This window comes from Nerophis lumbriciformis, linkage group LG29 (genome assembly GCF_033978685.3).
Source record: "Nerophis lumbriciformis linkage group LG29, RoL_Nlum_v2.1, whole genome shotgun sequence".
NCBI classification, from domain to species: Eukaryota; Metazoa; Chordata; class Actinopteri; order Syngnathiformes; family Syngnathidae; genus Nerophis; species Nerophis lumbriciformis.
In genome coordinates, this window is record NC_084576.2 from 29,717,745 (window position 1) to 29,737,656 (window position 19,912).

Sequence of the window (19,912 nt, forward strand, 5' to 3'; positions counted from 1 at the left end):
GAGTCATACCAAAGACTATAAAAATGGGAGCCATTACCTCCCTGCTTGGCACTCAGCATCAAGGGTTGGAATTGGGGGTTAAATCACCAAAAATGATTCCCGGGCGCGGCCACCGCTGCTGCTCACTGCTCCCCTCACCTCCAAGGGGGGGTGAACAAGGGGATGGGTCAAATGCATAGGACAAATTTCACCACACCTAGTGTGTGTGTGTGACAATCATTGGTACTAGAGATGTCCGATAATATCGGACTGCCGATATTATCGGCCGATAAATGCTTTAAAATGTAATATCGGAAATTATTGGTATCGGTTTCAAAATTAGCGGTATCGGTTTCCAAAAGTAAAATGTATGACTTTTTAAAACGCCGCTGTGTACACGGACGTAAGGAGAAGTACAGAGCGCCAATAAACCTTAAAAGCACTGCCTTTGCGTGCCGGCCCAATCACATGACATCTACGGCTTTTCACACAAAGTGAATGCATAGCATATTTAGTCAATAGCCATACAGGTCACACTGAGGGTGGCCGTATAAACAACTTTAACACCGTTACAAATATGTGCCACACTGTGAACCCACACCAAACAAGAATGACAAACACATTTTGGGAGAACATCCGCACCGTAACCCAACATAAACACAACAGAACAAATACCCAGAACCCCTTGCAGCACTAACTCTTCCGGGACGCTACAATATACACCCCCGCCTGTTGGATATGAATTCAAACCATCACCAACCATGCTTCACCATAGCTCTTGTCTCAAAGTAGGTGTACTGTCACGACCTGTCACATCACGCCCTGACTTATTTTGACTTTTTTGACGTTTTCCTGTGTGTAGTGTTTTAATTCTTGTCTTGCGCTCCTATTTTGGTGGCTTTTCCTGTTTTGTTGGTATTTTCCTGTAGCAGTCTTCCTTCAACGCTATTCCCCGCACCTGCTTTGTTTTGGCAATCAAGTCTATTTATTTGTTCTTTGTTTGGGACATTGTTGATTGTCATATCATGTACGGATGTACTTTGTGGACGCCGTCTGCTCCACGCGCCGTAAGTCTTTGCTGTCGTCCAGCATTCTGTTTGTGTTTACTTTGCAGCCAGTTCAGTTTTAGTTTCGTTTTGCACAGCCTTCCCTAAGCTTCAATGCCTTTTCTTCTCTCAGGGAGAGCATGTCCCAAATTCCAAGCTGCTGTTTTGAGGCATGTTAAAAAAAAATAATGCACTTTGTGACTTCAATAATAAATATGGCAGTGCCATGATGGCATTTTTTTCCATAACTTGAGTTGATTTATTTTGGAAAACCTTGTTACATTGTTTAATGCATCCAGCGGGGCGTCACAACAAAATTAGGCATAATAATGTGTTAATTCCACCACTGTATATATCGGTATCGGTTGATATCGGAATCGGTAATTAAGAGTTGGACAATATCGGGATATCGGCAAAAAAGCCATTATTGGACATCTCTAATTGGTACTTTAACTTTTAATATTTGCGCAGCTCTGCTCTGAACACTACACACAGCGTTGGTACTAGGGATGATGTTCGAAACTGGTTCTCCCGGTTGTTCGATAAGAAAAGAACCGATTCCATGGACTCGAATCCCTTTTTGAGAACTGGTTCCCGTTATCGAGGCCACTATAGTAAAGCAAAAGAGTTGGTTCTTTATTCGAATCCCTGGGAACGAATCCCGTCCCACAGGAAATGCCCTGTGGCACGTCCCAGGAAATGACGTAGCTCCACACGCCGTAAGTCTTTGCTGTCGTCCAGCATTCTGTTTGTGTTTACTTTGCAGCAAGTTCAGTTTTAGTTTCGTTTTGCACAGCCTTCCCTAAGCTTCAATGCCTTTTCTTCTCTCAGGGAGAGCATGTCCCAAAATTCCAAGCTGCTGTTTTGAGGCATGTTAAAAAAAAAAAATGCACTTTGTGACTTCAATAATAAATATGGCAGTGCCATGTTGGCATTTTTTTCCATAACTTGAGTTGGATCATTTTGGAAAACCTTGTTACATTGTTTAATGCATCCAGTGGGGAATCACAACAAAATTAGGCATAATAATGTGTTACTTCCACGACTGTATATATCGGTATCGGTTGATATTGGAATCGGTAATTAAGAGTTGGACAATATCAGCATATCGGCAAAAAAGCCATTATCGGACATCTCTAATTGGTACTTTAACTTTTAATATTTGCTCAGCTCTGCTCTGAACACTACACACAGCGTTGGTACTAATAGATGATGTTCGAAACCGGTTCTCCCGGTTGTTCGATAAGAAAAGAACCGATTCCATGGACTCGAATCCCTTTTTGAGAACTGGTTCCCGTTATCGAGGCCACTATAGTAAAGAAAAAGAGTTGGTTCTTTATTCGAATCCCATCCCACAGGAAATGCCCTGTGGCACGTCCCAGGAAATGACGTAGCTCCACGAGCCGTAAGTCTTTGCTGTCGTCCAGCATTCTGTTTGTGTTTACTTTGCAGCAAGTTCAGTTTTAGTTTCGTTTTGCATAGCCTTCCCTAAGCTTCAATGCCTTTTATTATCTCAGGGAGAGCATGTCCCAAAATTCCAAGCTGCTGTTTTGAGGCATGTTTAAAAAAAAGAATGCACTTTGTGACTTCAATAATAAATATGGCAGTGCCATGTTGGCATTTTTTTTCCCCATAACTTGAGTTGATTTATTTTGGAAAACCTTGTTACATTGTTTAATGCATCCAGCGGGGCATCACAACAAAATTAGGCATAATAATGTGTTCATTCCACGACATTATATATCGCATACTTGCCAACCCTCCCGGATTTTCCGGGAGACTCCCGAAATTCAGCGCCTCTCCTGAAAACCTCCCGGGACAAATTTTCTCCCGAAATTCAGGCGGACCTGAGTGACGTGTTAACAACACACAACAGTAGTGTCTACCGTAAAGCAGTTCGTCTGCCGTAAACAGCAATGTTGTGACACTTTTAAACAGGACAATACTGCCATCTACTGTACATGCATATGTGACCCACCCATAATGTGTCACATTTTTGTGTTGATTTATTTGTTTTATTTTGTGGTTTGAATTCGTTTTTGGAGCTGTCATTACACATTTATCAGTATTCACATTGGTCAGTAGGGGGCATTAGGGCGTTTCTTCCCAATTGAATGCTATCACCTGCAGACCGGAAGTGGCTTGTCATTCTGATGAGCGCGACCAGTCTGTGAACAATTGAAACGTCCTGTGTGCTTTTTCCTCCTGTATAACAGGTTAGTTTTGGTGAATCAACTCACTGAATAATATCCATGTGATCTTTATAAGTTTAAGTACACATTCTGATGGTGGAGCCTAACTCTAAAGTGTTTGTGAGTTGTAGTTTGTAAATGAACACTGAAATTCAAGTATTTATTTTATTTATATATATATATATATATATATATATATATATATATATATATATATAGCTAGAATTCACTGAAAGTCAAGTATTTCTTATATATATATATATATATATATATATATCTTAACCACGCCCCCAACCTCGCCCCCCGACCACGCCCCCACCCCCCACCTCCCGAAATCTGAGGTCTCAAGGTTGGCAAGTATGATATATCGGTATCGGTTGATATCGGAATCGGTAATTAAGAGTTGAACAATATCGGGATATCGGCAAAAAAGCCATTATCGGACATCTCTAATTGGTACTTTAACTTTAACTTTTAATATTTGCCCAGTTCTGCTCTGAACACTACACACAGCGTTGGTACTGTTTGCAAGTTCATACATTGTACCTAATAAAGAGTCTGGTAAGTGTTTGATCTGCCGCTTAGCGTCGCGGCATTTTCTTCCAGCCTTAACTCATCGATGAGTGGACGTTGAGCAGCAATCAGCATGGCATCAGGTACTGGTGCAGCTCTCTTTGGGACTTTTCTCTCTGCCTCAACATGTGTCAGCAGTTTTTACTCCCCCTCTCTTTAAACACTCACTGCAGTTTTAATGCCAGCCCAGACTATAAAAACTGTTTGGCTGGAAATGGCAGTGCGTGCGTGAGGTTGCCTCTTCTCTGCGGAGGAAGCGAGCGACGTTTGTGTCATTTAAGCCCCGGCATATAAACACAGCGCAAAGACAACGTTTGTCATTTAGGAAAGACCGTGGCAAAATACAAACCGTCGCGATATGTAATGCAGTTAGGAGTGTGCAGCGCCTAGTTTGATGCACTTCAGGTTGTGATCTATAAATAAAGTTGGCTTTACGTGTCCTCTGCTTGCAGGTGAAGCGCACGTACTCCCAGGGAACGTACCGGGCCGGGGCCATGCGGCAAGTCAGTCTGGTGGGAGCCGTGGACGAGGAGGTCGGCGACTTCTTCCCCGAGTTCATCACCATGTTGGAGGAGTCTCCCTTTCTGGAGGTAGTCACGTCCGTCTTGCCGTCAACACAATCTGCTAGTTTGGCACTTCCTTCAGGATTTTGCGGGCTCTTATTGCAGCCTAAATTACTTCCAATTTGCCCTAACCCAATTTTTCAGAAAGGTGTGCCAAAAGTTGTAATGTTTCCAGGCTTATTTTTTTTCAAGTTTATGATTTTTAATCAATGGTACTTGCACTCTTAGCACAGGATTTAAATGACCTCAGAGTCATATCATTTGGTACGAGACACATGCTAACTGGTAGCATGCTAACATTGGCATGCTAACTTTTTAGCAAATTTTTTATAACCATTTTAGGTACAACTTGGGGGACAAGTGGTAGAAAAGGGATGGGAGATACCAGAGTTGTTTTACTGACATGTTGACTTGACATATGCTAACTTGTTTCGAGTCGCATGCTAACATTTTGGACTAATTTTTCAAAAAGTTGTGCCAAAAGTAGCAAAGTTTTCAGGCTTATTTTTTTCCACAATAACCCAAATCATAAACTTGTGAGTTTATGATTTTTAATCAATGGTACTTGCACTCTTAGCACAGGATTTAAATGACCTCAGAGTCATATCATTTAGTATGAGACACATGCTAGCTGCTAACATGCTAACATTGGCATGCTAACTTTTTTGTTGATTTTATAACCGTTAGGGACAAGCGGTAGAAAAGGGATGGACGGATTATCCCAGAGTTGTTTTACTGACATGTTGACTTGACACATGCTAACATTTTGGGCTAATTTTTCAAAAAGTTGTGCCAAAAGTTGCAATGTTTCAAAGCTTATTTTTTTCCTAGTAACCTTGAATCAACTTGAGTTTGATTTTTAATCAATGGTACTTGCAATCTTAGCACAGGATTTCAATGACCTCAGAGCCCTATAATTTGGTACGAGACACATGCTAACTGGTAGCATGCTAACATCAGCATGCTAACTTTTTAGCAAAATTTTTTTGTAACCGTTGGGAACGAGCGGTAGAAAAGGGATTGACGGATTATCCCAGAGTTGTTTTACTGACATGTTGACTTGACACATGCTAACATTTTTGGGCTAATTTTTCAAAAAGTTGTACCAAAAGTTGCAATGTTTCAAAGCTTATTATTTTCCTAGTAACCTTGAATCAACTTGAGTTTGATTTTTAATCAATGGTACTTGCAATCTTAGCACAGGATTTAAACGAGCCCTATAATTTGGTACGAGACACATGCTAACATGCTAACATCAGCATGCTAACTTTTTAGCAAATTTTTTTTTATAACCGTTGGGAACGAGCGGTAGAAAAGGGATTTATAGATTATCCCAGAGTTGTTTTACTGACACGTTGACTTGACATATGCTAACATATTAACAGTCGCGTGCTAACATTTTTAGCTAATTTTTACACTTTTTTTCAAGCTAATTTCACAACCGTACATCCTAATAATATAACTTGGTATATGAAAAATACCAAGTTAAAGCATGTTAACTTTTTTATAATTTTTCAACCATTCACCCCGTAGTCATATAACATGGTACTTGACATATGATTGATGTTTTTCTTGTTTTATACTATACAGACTTAGAATTAGACACTAGATGGCAGGAAAAGTGTACTGTTTGTCATTACGACAAATAATTATAGAAAGAAACACCACCTTCACAAGTTGCAGACATTCTCTGTGTGTGTTTTATATTAATTTTTGTTTGGTAAATGAGTGATTATCATCACACTTCAACATCTCTAGCATGGGTCAGCATTGCAAATAGGAATATGTTCTGATATGTTTGAGTCGTCGACTTACTTGCTGGTTGTTCCTGCAGCGGACTCTGCCCTGGGGAACCTTCTCCAGTCTGAGGCTCCAGAGCCCCACGGAGAGCGACGACGGCCCCATCATGTGGGTCAGACCCGGCGAGCAGATGATCCCCATGGCCGAGATGCCCAAGTCTCCCTTCAAGAGAAAAAGGTGGGTTTTAGTCCACGGGCTGAAGGGACGTCCCACACAGGCGCTCAATGACCCGCTGTCACACGGCAGGTCCACCAACGAGATCAAGAACCTGCAGTACCTGCCTCGGGCCAGCGAGCCCAGAGAGATGCTGTTCGAGGACCGGACGAGGGCACACGCCGATCACATCGGTCAGGGCTTCGAGAGACAGACCACCGCCGCCGTCGGCGTGCTGAAGGCCGTACGCTGCGGAGAGGAGTGAGTACACTCTTTGGCTGAAAACCTGCACGAATATTCATTTTTGTCTTGATATGCTATCAATTATTTACCCTATTTTCCGCACCATAAGGCGCCCTGGGTTATAAGCCGCGCCTTCAATGAACGGCATATTTCAAAACTTTGTCCACCTATAAGCCGCCCCGTGTTATAAGCCGCATCTAACTGCGCTAAAGGAATGTCAAAAAAACAGTCAGATAGGTCAGTCAAACTTTAATAATATATTAAAAACCAGCGTTCTAACAACTCTGTTCACTCCCAAAATGTACGCAAATGTGCAATCACAAACATACGTATATCAACATGGACAGAGCTGCGTGAAAAAAGCCACCCGGCCTCTTCGCGTAAACTTAAACTTACCTTAACCACTCGCTCATCTTTTCTTCATCCATCCCTTCGAGTTAGCTTTTATGATGACGCCGGCTGGAAAGGTCTCTTTTGGCAAGGTCTTCCTTTTGAATATCACCATGGGTGGAAGTTTCTGGCCATTAGCATGGCAAGCTAGAACCACAGTGAAGGATGACTTCTCATTCCCTGTGGTGCGAATATTCACCGTACGTGCTCCCGTTGTATCCACAGTGCGGTTCACAGGAATATCAGTTGCTGTGAAATAGTAATCCGTGTGCGGATGGAGAGATTGCGTCTTTTCATGAACCGGATCCCAGTCGCTTAGTAGGAGCCATTTTGTGGTCTTTACAGATGTAAACACACAAAGGAAATGAAACGTACGGTAATATCCGCGCGCTTTTTCTTCTTCTACGCGGGCGGGTGGTTGCTTACAGTAGAAGAAGAAGCGCTTCCTGTTCTATGGGGGCGGGTGCTTACCTTGGCGGTTGCTTGCGTAGAAGAAGAAGCGCTTCCTGTGCTACCGGGAAAAAAGATGGCGGCTGTTTACCGTAGTTACGAGACCGAAACTTTATGAAAATGAATCTTAATATTAATCCATATATAAAGCGCACCGGGTTATAAGGCGCACTGTCAGCTTTTGAGAAAATTTGTGGTTTTTAGGTGCGCCTTATAGTGCGGAAAATACGGTAGTTAATATACCTGTATTTATTTTTGTCGAATATATTGAGAATAAAGATATACTTTTCATATACAAAACCCCAAAAAGCAGTGAAGTTGTCACGTTGTGTAAATGGTAAATAAAAAGAAAATACAACAAATCCTTTTCAACTTATATTCAATTGAGTAGACTGCAAACTTAATTTTGATTTTGCAAATAATCATGAACTTAGAATTTAATGGCAGCACCACATTGCAAAAAAGGCATTTTTACCACTGTGTTACATGGCCTTTCCTTTTAACAACACTCAGTAAAGGTTTGGGAACTGAGGAGACACATTTTTGAAGTGGAATTATTTTCCCATTCTTGCTTGATGTACAGCTTAAGTTGTTCAACAGTCTCCCTTCTCATATTTTAGCCTTCATATTGCACCAATGGGAGACAGGTCTGGACTACAGGTAGGCCAGTCTAGTACCCGCACTCTGTTACTATGAAGCCACACTGTTGTAACACGTGAGATAAGCAGGGGCGTCCATGATAACGTTGCTCGGATGGCAACATATGTTGCTCCAAAACCTGTATGTACCTTTCAGCATTAATGGCGCCTTCACAGATGTGTAAGTTACCCATGCCTTGGGCACTAATACACCCCCATACCATCACACATGCTGCCTTTTACACTTTGCACCTAGAACAGTTTGTATGGTTCTGGAGGACAAGACAAGACCTCCACAGTTTCCAAAAACAATTTAAAATGTGGACTCGTCAGAACACTTTTCCACTTTGCATCAGTCCATCTTAGATGAGCTCGGCCCAGCGTTTCTGGGTGTTGTTGATAAATGGCTTTGGCTTTGCAGAGTAGAGTTTTAACTTGCACTTACAGATTTAGCGACCAACTGTAGTTACTGACGGTGGTTTTCTGAAGTGTTCCTGAGCCCATGTGGTGATATCCTTTACACACTGATATCGCTTTTTGATGCAGTACCGCCTGAGGGATCCAAGGTCCTTAATATCATCGCTTATGTGCATTAATGTGATTTCTCCAGATTCTCTGAACCTTTTGATGATATTACGGAGCGTAGATGGTGAAATCCCTAAATTCCTTGCAATAGCTGGTTGAGAAATGTTGTTCTTAAACAATTTGCTCAGGCATTTGTTGACAAAGTGGTGACTTTGGTAACAGCTTAAGTTGTTCAACAGTCTCCCTTCTCATATTTTAGCCTTCATATTGCACCAATGGGAGACAGATCTGGACTACAGGCAGACCAGTCTACAAACCCCGTTTCCATATGAGTTGGGAAATTGTGTTAGATGTAAATATAAACGGAATACAATGATTTGCAAATCCTTTTCAACCCATATTCACTTGAATGTACTACAAAGACAACATATTTGATGTTCAAACTCATAAACTTTTTGTTGTTGTTGCAAATAATCATTAACTTAAGAATTTGATGCCAGCAACACGTGACAAAGAAGTTGGGAAAGGTGGCAATAAATACTGATAAAGTTGAGGAATGCTCATCAAACACTTATTTGGAACATCCCACAGGTGAACAGGCTAATTGGGAACAGGTGGGTGCCATGATTGGGTATAAAAGTAGATTCCATGAAATGCTCTGTCATTCACAAACAAGGACGGGGCGAGGGTCACCACTTTGTCAACAAATGTGTGAGCAAATTGTTGAACAGTTTAAGAAAAACCTTTCTCAACCAGCTATTGCAAGGAATTTAGGGATTTCACCATCTACGCTCCGTAATATCATCAAAGGGTTCAGAGAATCTGGAGAAATCACTGCACGTAAGCGGCTAAGCCCGTGACCTTCGATCCCTCAGGCGGTACTGCATCAACAAGTGATATCAGTGTGTAAAGGATATCACCACATGGGCTCAGGAACACTTCAGAAAACCACTGTCAGTAACTACAGTTGGTCGCTACATCTGTAAGTGCAAGTTAAAACTCTCCTATGCAAGGCGAAAACTGTTTATCAACAACACCCAGAAACGCCGTCGGCTTCGCTGGGCCCGAGCTCATCTAAGATGGACTGATGCAAAGTGGAAAAGTGTTCTGTGGTCTGATGAGTCCACATTTTGGAAACTGTGGACGTCGTGTCCTTCGGACCAAAGAGGAAAAGAACCATTCGGATTGTTCTAGGCGCAAAGTGTAAAAGGCAGCATGTGTGATGGTATGGGGGTGTATTAGTGCCCAAGACATGGGTAACTTACACATCTGTGAAGGCACCATTAATGCTGAAAGGTACATACAGGTTTTGGAGCAACATATGTTGCCTTCCAAGCAACGTTATCATGGACGCCCCTGCTTATTTCAGCAAGACAATGCCAAGCCACGTGTTACATCAACGTGGCTTCATAGTAAAAGAGTGCGGGTACTAGACTGGCCTGCCTGTAGTCCAGACCTGTCTCCCATTGAAAATGTGTGGCGCATTATGAAGCCTAAAATAGCACAACGGAGACCCCCGGACTGTTGAACAACTTAAGCTGTACATCAAGCAAGAATGGGAAAGAATTCCACTTGAGAAGCTTCAAAAATGTGTCTCCTCAGTTCCCAAACCTTTACTGAGTGTTGTTAAAAGGAAAGGCCATGTAACACAGTGGTGAACATGCCCTTTCCCAACTACTTTGGCACGTGTTGCAGCCATGAAATTCTAAGTTACCGTAATTATTATTTGCAAAAAAAAATAAAGTTTATGAGTTTGAACATCAAATATGTTGTCTTTGTAGTGCATTCAACTGAATATGGGTTGAAAATGATTTGCAAATCATTGTATTCCGTTTATATTTACATCTAACACAATTTCCCAACTCATATGGAAACGGGGTTTGTAGTACCCGCACTCTTTTACTATGAGGCCACGCTGTTGTAACACGTGGCTTGGCATTGTCTTGCTGCAATAAGCAGGGGCGTCCATGATAACATTGCTCGGATGGCAACATGTGTTGCTCCAAAAGCTGTATGTACCTTTCAGCATTAATGGTGCCTTCACAGATGTGTAAGTTACCCATGCCTTGGCCACTAATACACCCCCATACCATCACACACGCTGCCTTTTACACTTTGACCCTAGAACAGTCCGGATGGTTCTGGAGGACAAGACAAGACGTCCACAGTTTCCAAAAACAATTTAAAATGTGGACTCGGCAGAAAACTTTTCCATTTTGCCTCAGTCCATCTTAGATGAGCTCGGGCCCAACGAAGCCGGCGGCGTTTCTGGGTGTTGTTGATAAATGGCTTTGGCTTTGCATAGTAGAGTTTTAACGTACACTTACAGATGTAGCAACCAACTGTAGTTACTGACAGTGGTTTTCTGAAGTGTTGCTGAGCCCATGCGGTGATATCCTTTACACACCGATGTCGCTTTTTGATGCAGGGACCAAAGGTCCGTAATATCATCGCTTACGTGCAGTGATTTCTCCAGATTCTCTGAACCTTTTGATGATATTACAGAGCGTAGATGGTGAAATCCTTAAATTCCGGGTTGAGAAATGTTGTTCTTAAACAATTTGCTCAGGCATTTGTCGACAAAGTGGTGACCCTCGCCCCGTCCTTGTTTGTGAACGACTGAGCATTTCTTATACCTAATCATGGCACCCACCTGTTCCCAATTAGCCCGTCCCACCTGTGGGATGTTCCAAATAAGTGTTTGACGAGCATTCCTCAACTTTCTCAGTCTTTTTTGCCACTTGTGCCAGCTTTTTTGAAACATGTCGCAGGCATCAAATTCCAAATGAGCTAATACTTGCAAAAAATAACAGTTTACAACGTTAAATATCTTGTGTTTGCAGTCTATTCAATTGAATATGTATGTATTCTGTTTTTATTTACCATTATTTACCATTTACACAACGTGACAACTTCACTGGTTTTGGGGTTTGTAGTATAGTAAGGCTCCAATGATTCATCGATGGGAAAAAAAACGTAGCTTTATATCGTCACTTAGATTAATAACAGTTTAATGACAAAATGGATGAACTATTAAAAGTGAAAGTGAAAGTGCCTGGAATTAAATATGCGGACATAATTTCCGCACTTCAGAGCGGGTGTGTGGGTGTGAGTGCTGTGATCTGTGTGGTGGCGAACATCTTTTTTTTTTCCCACTCAATGAACACATCAAAAGGTCAATTTCATTCTAGATGTGCGTTAGAAAAAAAAAGAAAGAAGCAGAAAATTAGATTTTCAACTATTTTCCCTAAAACATTGAGGCTATAAAGCGGGTTTTGTCTGATTAATCGGACAAAATAAACAATAGCAGCCCTAAAATATTTGATTTAATTTTGTGTGGAAAAACAGAGTTATTAGTTTTAAATTATTGCAAAAATAACTATTTTACCATTTTTGCATACTCAACTAAATAAATGTAAATGATATATTTAAAAACACTTAAAAGGGTTATCATTTTATTATAAACCATTTTTAAATTAAACAAATAACTTTTTTTTTATTTGACCATTTATGTACAAAAAAAACCCAACATTTGTAATACCTTTCGAGTTTTTATTTATTGCATAAGCCATTTTTGTATCGAGCAGTTCTATGGTTATCATCACACATTTCTCAAAAGAAAACTAATATTGTGTATTTTAACAGCAACATATAATACATACTTTTCTATTTTGTATTTCACTAAATAAAAATATATATTTTCTTTTCATAATAAAAAAAAACAGAGTTATTAGTTTTAAATGATTACAAAAATAACTATTTTACCATTTTTGCACAGCCAACTAAGTAAATGTAAATTATATATTTAAAAACACTTAAAAGGGGTATTTAATTTTTAACCATTTTTAAATGAAACGAAAACATAACTTTTACTAATTTGATTATTTATGTACAAATAAACCCAACATTTGTAAGACATTTCTCAAAAGAAAACTAATATGTATTTTAACAGTAATATATAATACATACTTTTCTATTTTTTACTCTACAAAATTAAAACTAATATTTTCTCCAAAGACATGCACCTGGGGATAAGTTGATTGGCAACACTAAATGGTCCCTAGTGTGTGAATGTGAGTGTGAATGTTGTCTGTCTATCTGTGTTGGCCCTGTGATGAGGTGGCGACTTGTCCAGGGTGTACCCCGCCTTCCGCCCGATTGTAGCTGAGATAGGCTCCAGCGCCCCCCGCGACCCCAAAAGGGAATAAGCGGTAGAAAATGGATGGATGGAATATAGTTTTTATATTATTAGAATATTGTAACATATTTGGGACTGCAACGATTAAAATTGAACAATTTGATGAGAGAAAAAAGCATCGATTTATATTATGGTGTTTGGATTATTCGTTTATAAAAATGTATAAACATCCAGACGGCATAAAAGGTCAAACAAAATAGAAGGTAAGATAAAGTAAAAGTTAAATAAAAGGTAAATAACAAGTCCAAGAAGTTGGCCACCGACTGTCTAAACCAGGGGTCGGCAACCTTTACCACTCAAAGAGCCATTTTGACCCGTTTCCACAAATGAAAGAAAACAATGGGAGCCACAAAACTCTTTTGAAATTTAAAATGAAATAACACTACATACAAAGTTTTTTTTTTGCTTTGTGCTATGTATAAACCAGGGGTCTCAGACACGCGGCCCGCACCTTAATATGGAAATGTAATGTTAGTGCGGCCGGCGAGTTTTATATGAAGGGCACTTGACAGCGTCACACTTGCCAACCCTCCCGATTTTTCCGGTAGACTCCCGAATTTCAGGGAAACTATTCTCTCGAATGTATGCTGATTTTCACCCAAACAACAATAATAAGGGCGTGCCGTGATGTCACTACCTTTAGCGCCCTCTACGGCTTGAACAAACAGCTTGGCAACCCAGTTACGTGTTATATGAGGCTTCTGCAGACACACATAAGTGAATGCAAAGTATACTTGGTTAACAGCCATACAGATCACACTGAGGGTGGCGATATAAACAACTTTAACACTCTTACTAATATGCGCCACACTGTGAACCCACACCAAACAAGAATGACAAACACATTTCGGGAGAACATCCGCACCGTCACGCAACAGAACAAATACCCAGAATCCCATGCATCCCTAACTCTTCCGGGCTACCACCAAAGCCCGCCACCCCAACCCTGCCCCCCCACACATCAACAACACCCCCCCAACCCCTGTGCGTAGATTGAGGTGGGCGGGGTTTGGTGGTAGCAGGGCCAAATTTGGCCCGCCATGTAATTTCACTTGGCCCGTGAGGCGATAACAAATTAACACTAGAGCTGGCCCACCGATTATAAAAAGCGCCGGTGCCGCGGTACACCGCTAATTCTCATGCTTGCCAAACCTCCCGGGAGACTCCCAAATTTCAGTGCCCCTCACGAGAATTGTAGCGCAAATTGTAAGTGCAAAAACAATAATGTTCGTGTTGGAGGAGTTGTGAATGAATGAAATATGAAATCCCTGCTGCAGTCTGCAGGTGTACCTAATGTTGTGTCCCAGCAGCGACTGCAGCACGGATTTCATATTTCATTCATTCACAACTCCTCCAACACGAACATTATTGTTTTTGCACTTTTGGCTTCTTATTAAATAACTTTGTCAAATACATTCAATCTTGCACGTGGAAACTTTTAAGTGTGGGCTTTAGTTGATATAACACTCCCGTCAGGGGGTGCATTATCCGGCACAACACCTGAAGAGTCAGTGCTGCAAAAGGTTCTGGGTATTTGTTCTGTTGTGTTACTTTACGAAATGTGTTTGTCATTCTTGTTTGGTGTGGATTCACAGTGTGGCGTATATTTCTAACAATGTTAAAGTTGCTTATACGGCACTCTCAGTGTAAACTGTGTCGCTGTTGATGAAGTATGCCTTGTATTTACGTGAGTGCGCGTACAGGAGCTGCTCATATCTTGTGACTGGGCGGGCACGTTGTTAAAAGGGATGAAAAGCGGACGTGACGATAGCTCGTGCAGTACGTTAAAGGCAGTGCCTTTAAGGCACGCCCCCAAGACTGATGAACATCTTCGTTCGATAATGAAGGTTGCCTCAGCTCAAAGGATGAGCCCCGACATTAATGAACTAGCATCCAAGAAAAGATGGCAGGTATCTGGCTTGGGAACATCAGATTAGATCAGTGTGTTGCAAACTGAGCCGTTTAAAGTCCTGAATGGTTGGTTTATTCATTATTTTATTTTCAAATGTATTAGCCCAAGGGTCGGCAACCTTTACCAGTCAAAGAGCCATTTTGACCAGTTTCACAAATTATAGAAAACAATGGGAGCCGCAAAATCTTTTGAAATTTTAAATGAAATAACACTGCATACAAAGTTTTTTTTTTTTGCTTTATGCTATGTATAAACCAGGGGTCTCAGACACGCTGCCCACACCAGGGGGTTGATGTGTGAGGGAGCAGGCTTGGGGTGGGGGCGGATTTTGGTGGTAGCAAGGGTGTATAATGTAGCCCGGAAGAGTCCGGGCTGCATGGGATTCTGGGTGTTTGTTCTGTTGTGTTTATGTTGTGTTACGGTGCAGATGTTCTCCCGAAATGTGTTTGTCATTCTTGTTTGGTTTTGGTTCAAAGTGTGGCGCATTATTAGTAAGAGTGTTAAAGTTGTTTTATATGGTCACCGTCAGTGTAACCTGTGTGGCTGTTGACCAAGTATGCCTTGCTGTCACGTACGTGCGCAAGCAGAAGATGTATATTGTATAACAAGTGTTGGGCTGGCATGTTGTTGATACAGATTGTAGAGGGCGCCAAATGTTGTACCATCATGGCACGCTCTTATTATAGCTGTAAGGGTGAAAATCGGTGAATATTACTCCCGGGAGTTTTCTGCGAGAGGCACTGAAATCCGGAAGTCTCACGGGAAAATTGGGGGGTTCAGCAAGTGAGCTGCTGAGCCGCATCAGAGTGATCAAAGAGCCGCGGGTTGCCGACCCCTGTATTAGCCTGTGGAAAAAGTTGATATTTACCTCAGAAGGCTGCAAATAGAAAAGAGGCATTCAATTTTTATTTAAATTGTATTTGATATGCCATTGATATTTTTTTATTATTATTATTTGAAATTCGATTTTGCATGTGACTATAAAGTTCTATAAGCCTTGCTTGTTCAATATTCAATGCAAAACTTGTTTGGGTCCCTATTAAAAGGTTCATTTGTTCAACCTTGGCCCGCGGCTTTGTTCAGTTTTACATTTTGGCCCACTTTGTATTTGAGTTTGACACCCCTGCTTTAAGGGCTCCGTAAAATACCCCTCATTTTTGTATTTTTTTTTCTTGTTTTTGAACACTGACTTTTTGCAGTGTAGTTTTCATGGCTGCTTTGTGTTCCAGCAGCGACACGCCCGCGCGCATCACCAAAGACGTGGTGTGCTTCCACGCCGCGGACTTCCCAGAGGTGGTCATGAGGATGCAGCTGGACCTCCACGAGCCGCCGCTGTCTCAGGTGGGCCAAGTTTGGACGCCTTTTTGACTGAAAAAAGTAGTCCCGGGTCATTGACGTGTCCTTCTGGTGTCCAGTGCGTGCAGTGGATCGACGACGCCAAGCTGAACCAGCTGAGGAGGGAGGGCATCCGCTACGCTCGCATCCAGCTCTACCACGACGACGTCTACTTCATCCCCCGGGGGGTGGTGCACCAGTTCAAGACGGTGTCGGCCGTCTGCAGCCTGGCTTGGCACATACGACTCCAGCAGTACCACCAGCGCGAGGACGCGGACAAGGCCAAGACGTGCGACGTCACGCTGCGCATCAAAGAGGAGGAGTGTGAGCACGCCTTGCGGACTGTGATGAAGCAGGAGGAGGACGTCGTGAGGAGTAAAGAGCTTCCGTCATTGCCCTGGGAGGAGGAGGAGGAGGAGGAGGAGGAGGAGGAGGAGGAGGAGGAGGAGGAGTGTGCAGCAGAAGTAGAGGAGGTGAAGAAGGAGAAGGACCATCAGTTTGCCAAGCCTGAAGAGGAGAGTGACAGCCAGCAAAGAGGCGGTGAGGACCCCGCCCAGGAAAGTGCTTCCTTCATTAGGAAGGAGGAGCACCAGGAGGAGGAGCGGCTGCAGAGGAAGAGTCTAAAAGAGGCCGACTCCGTCAAGAAGGACAAGGCCAGGTGGGAGAAGGACCGGAGTAAAGACCGGAAGCACAAAGGCAAGGAGAAGGACAAAGGCGGCGTGAAACCCCCGAGGGAGGAAAAGTCTCACCCCAAGAAGGACAAGGAGCACGGGGTCTCGGGTCCGGTGGTGGGGGCCCGTGACGAGACGCGAGACAAACACAAGAAGGAGAAGGGCGGGGCGACGGGGACGGGGACGCCGCTGAAGTGCGCGGGCAGGGAGGATGCCAAGACGGGACTGCCGAAGCCCGCCGCCAACGCTCAGGTCAGGAAAAAGGAGGAGCCGAGGAAGCGGCCCAACCCGGCGCCCCCTGCCGCACGGACGCTCATCACCTTCGACCTCTTCAAGCCCACGGAGGCCCATCAGACTGTGGCGCTCTCCTTCAAGACGCATCACCACACCCACCACCACCACCACCACCACCAAGGGGGCGCGGCCTCCACCAAGCCCGGCGACCGTCGAACAGTGGTGCCCTTCAAGGGGGCCAAGGCGAAGGCCGAGGCGCCGCATCAGGACCCTCAGGCGCAGCTCAAGACGCACAAAGACTGCCTGATATGAACGGTCCCGCTTCCCACGAGCGCTGCTCCTTCTTTCTCGTCGAACGTAGGCCGAGTAGCTCCGCCTCACGTTTTGTTCAGCGAATGTACGGCGGGGGGGTCACGTGACCCGCGCGTCAGTGCCTGGGCGCCTCCTGACGGTACGAGCCACCAACACGCTTCCTTCCACACCTTCTGTTGTCCACACGCCCTTTTTAGACGCATCTGTAAATGATCTACCAAAACTGTACAGCATAAATAGATGTTATTAGCACCAACGTGACGAAATGTATACAGAAATTGCATATATTTTTTTGTAAGATGAGTTTTATTTTCCATAGAACTTATTTATATCATTTACTGTCTTGTTTTTATTTGAGCCCGACGACGTATGTGGATACGATTTTCTTGTAAATACAATTTATTTCCTAAGCTAAGACTTGGTAGTGTGATTTATACTCTTTATCCGAACCTCAATAAATGGTTCCAAAATACGCTTGGATTTTTTTGCTCTCATAATTTAATGTGATACTTTTTCCTTCCTAATATTCTTTTCTACAACAAAATTCATCTATTTATTAAACTTCTCATACAGATTTTGGCGCTCTACCTTCCACATTTTGCACCCGATTCAAAGCATTCCAACTTCAAACCGTTCAGCCTATTCGGGAATCGCAGGCTTTCCCTTGACAAATTCCAAAAATTCCCAGATTTCCCAGAATTCCAGGTTTTCCGGGACATTTTTCCCATTCAAAATGAATTGGCCATTTTTCAAACTTACACCATTTCCACATTTTTCAACCGATTCAAACCATTCCACCTTAAACATATTCCACTCATCCTGGAAATTTACCTTTTTTCCAAGTTCAAAAAAATTCCAGGATTTTCCAGAATTCCTGGTTTCTCAAAGCTCTATTTCCTCCCTTTTTTCTAGGGACGAGTCCTTCCACATTTTTCAACGCATTTCAACCGTTCCACCGTCAAAACATTCCTCTTAATCAGGACGAAAAAGGAAGTTGTCTTTTGGACTGGAAAAATTCCCAGTTTTCCCAAAATTCCAGGAATTCCGTAATACCATTTTACTACTTCATTTCTCGACCGATTTAAAAAAAAAAAATTCCAACACCATTTCAACTAATTCAGACCATTCAAGTTTTTGTTACCATTTTCCAAAAAATTCCCGCTTTTCCTGAATTTCCCAGATTTTTGGGGAAATTCCCATTGAAATCAATGGGACATTTTTCAAAGTTCCACAACTCCCACATTTTTCATCTGATTCAAACTGTTCCAACTTCAACACATTTCACCATCCTGGAAATTTAAACTACCTTTTTTCCAAGTTCAAAAAAATTCCAGGATTTTTCAGAATTCCTGGTTTTTCAAAGCTCTATTTCCTCCCCTTTTTTCTGGCGACTACTCCTTCCACATTTTTCAACGCATTTCAACCGTTCCACCGTCAAAACATTCCTCTTAATCAGGACAAAAAAGGAAGTTGTTTTTTGTACTGGAAAAATTCCCAGTTTTCCCGAAATTCCATAATACCATTTTACTACTTCAACATTTCTCGACCGATTTAAAAAAATAAATAAAATTCCAACACCAACCATTTCAACTCATTCAGACCATTAAAGTTTTTTTATTACCATTTTCAAAAAAATTCCCGCTTTTCCTGAAATTCCCAGATGTTTTGGAAATTCCCATTGAAATCAATGGGACATTTTTCAAAGTTCCACAACTCCCACATTTTCCACCCGATTCAAACTGTTCAGTCTATTCGAGAATCGCGGGCTTTCACTTGACAAATTCCCAGAATTCCAGGTTTTCCGGAACATTTTTCCCGTTCAAAATGATTTGGCCATTTTTCAAACTTCCTCCATTTCCACATTTTTCAACCGATTCAAACCATTCCACCATTAACATATTCCACTCATCGTGGAAATTTAAACTACCTTTTTTTCCAAGTTCAAAAAATTCCAGGATTTTCCAGAATTCCTGGTTTCTCAAAGCTATATTTCCTCCCTTTTTTCCTGGCAACTACTTCTTCCACATTTTTAAACGCATTTCAACCGTTCTACCGTCAAAACATTCCTCTTAATCAGGACAAAAAAGGAAGTTGTTTTTTGTACTGGAAAAATTCCCAGTTTTCCCGAAATTCCATAATACCATTTTACTACTTCAACATTTCTCGACCGATTAAAAAAAAAAAAAAAATTCCAACACCAACCATTTCAACTTATTCAGACAATTCAAGTTTTTTTATTACCATTTTCAAAAAAATTCCCGCTTTTCCTGAAATTCCCTGATGTTTTGGAAATTCCCATTGAAATCATTGGGACATTTTTCAAAGTTCCACAATTCCCACATTTTCCACCCGATTCAAACTGTTCAACCTATTCGAGAATCGCGGGCTTTCACTTGACAAATTCCCAGAATTCCAGGTTTTCCGGAACATTTTTCCCGTTCAAAATGATTTGGCCATTTTTCAAACTTCCACCATTTCCACATTTTTCAGCCTATTCAAACCATTCCACCTTCAACACATTTCACCTTCCTGGATATTTCAACTACCTTTTTTCCAAGTTAAAAAAAATTCCAGAATTTTCCAGAATTCCTGGTTTCTCAAAGCTATATTTCCTCCCTTTTTTCCTGGCAACTACTTCTTCCACATTTTTCAACGCATTTCAACCGTTCCACCGTCAAAACATTCCTCTTAATCAGGA

The 19,912-nt window shown here is 42.0% G+C and overlaps 1 protein-coding gene across 1 annotated transcript in view; it reads left to right on the forward strand.

Moving 5' to 3' along the window:
* The window catches only part of LOC133571975 (lysine-specific demethylase RSBN1L-like), a 52,116-nt gene extending 34,430 nt beyond the window's left edge, over positions 1-17,686 (forward strand). The window contains exons 4-8 of the mRNA XM_061924548.2: positions 4,243-4,380; positions 6,188-6,330; positions 6,400-6,567; positions 15,892-16,003; positions 16,078-17,686. Coding sequence (XP_061780532.1) covers positions 4,243-4,380; positions 6,188-6,330; positions 6,400-6,567; positions 15,892-16,003; positions 16,078-17,214 — 1,698 coding nt within the window. The 3' untranslated portion in view covers positions 17,215-17,686. The remainder of the gene's footprint in view (positions 1-4,242; positions 4,381-6,187; positions 6,331-6,399; positions 6,568-15,891; positions 16,004-16,077) is intronic.
* Positions 17,687-19,912: the final 2,226 nt, after the last annotated feature.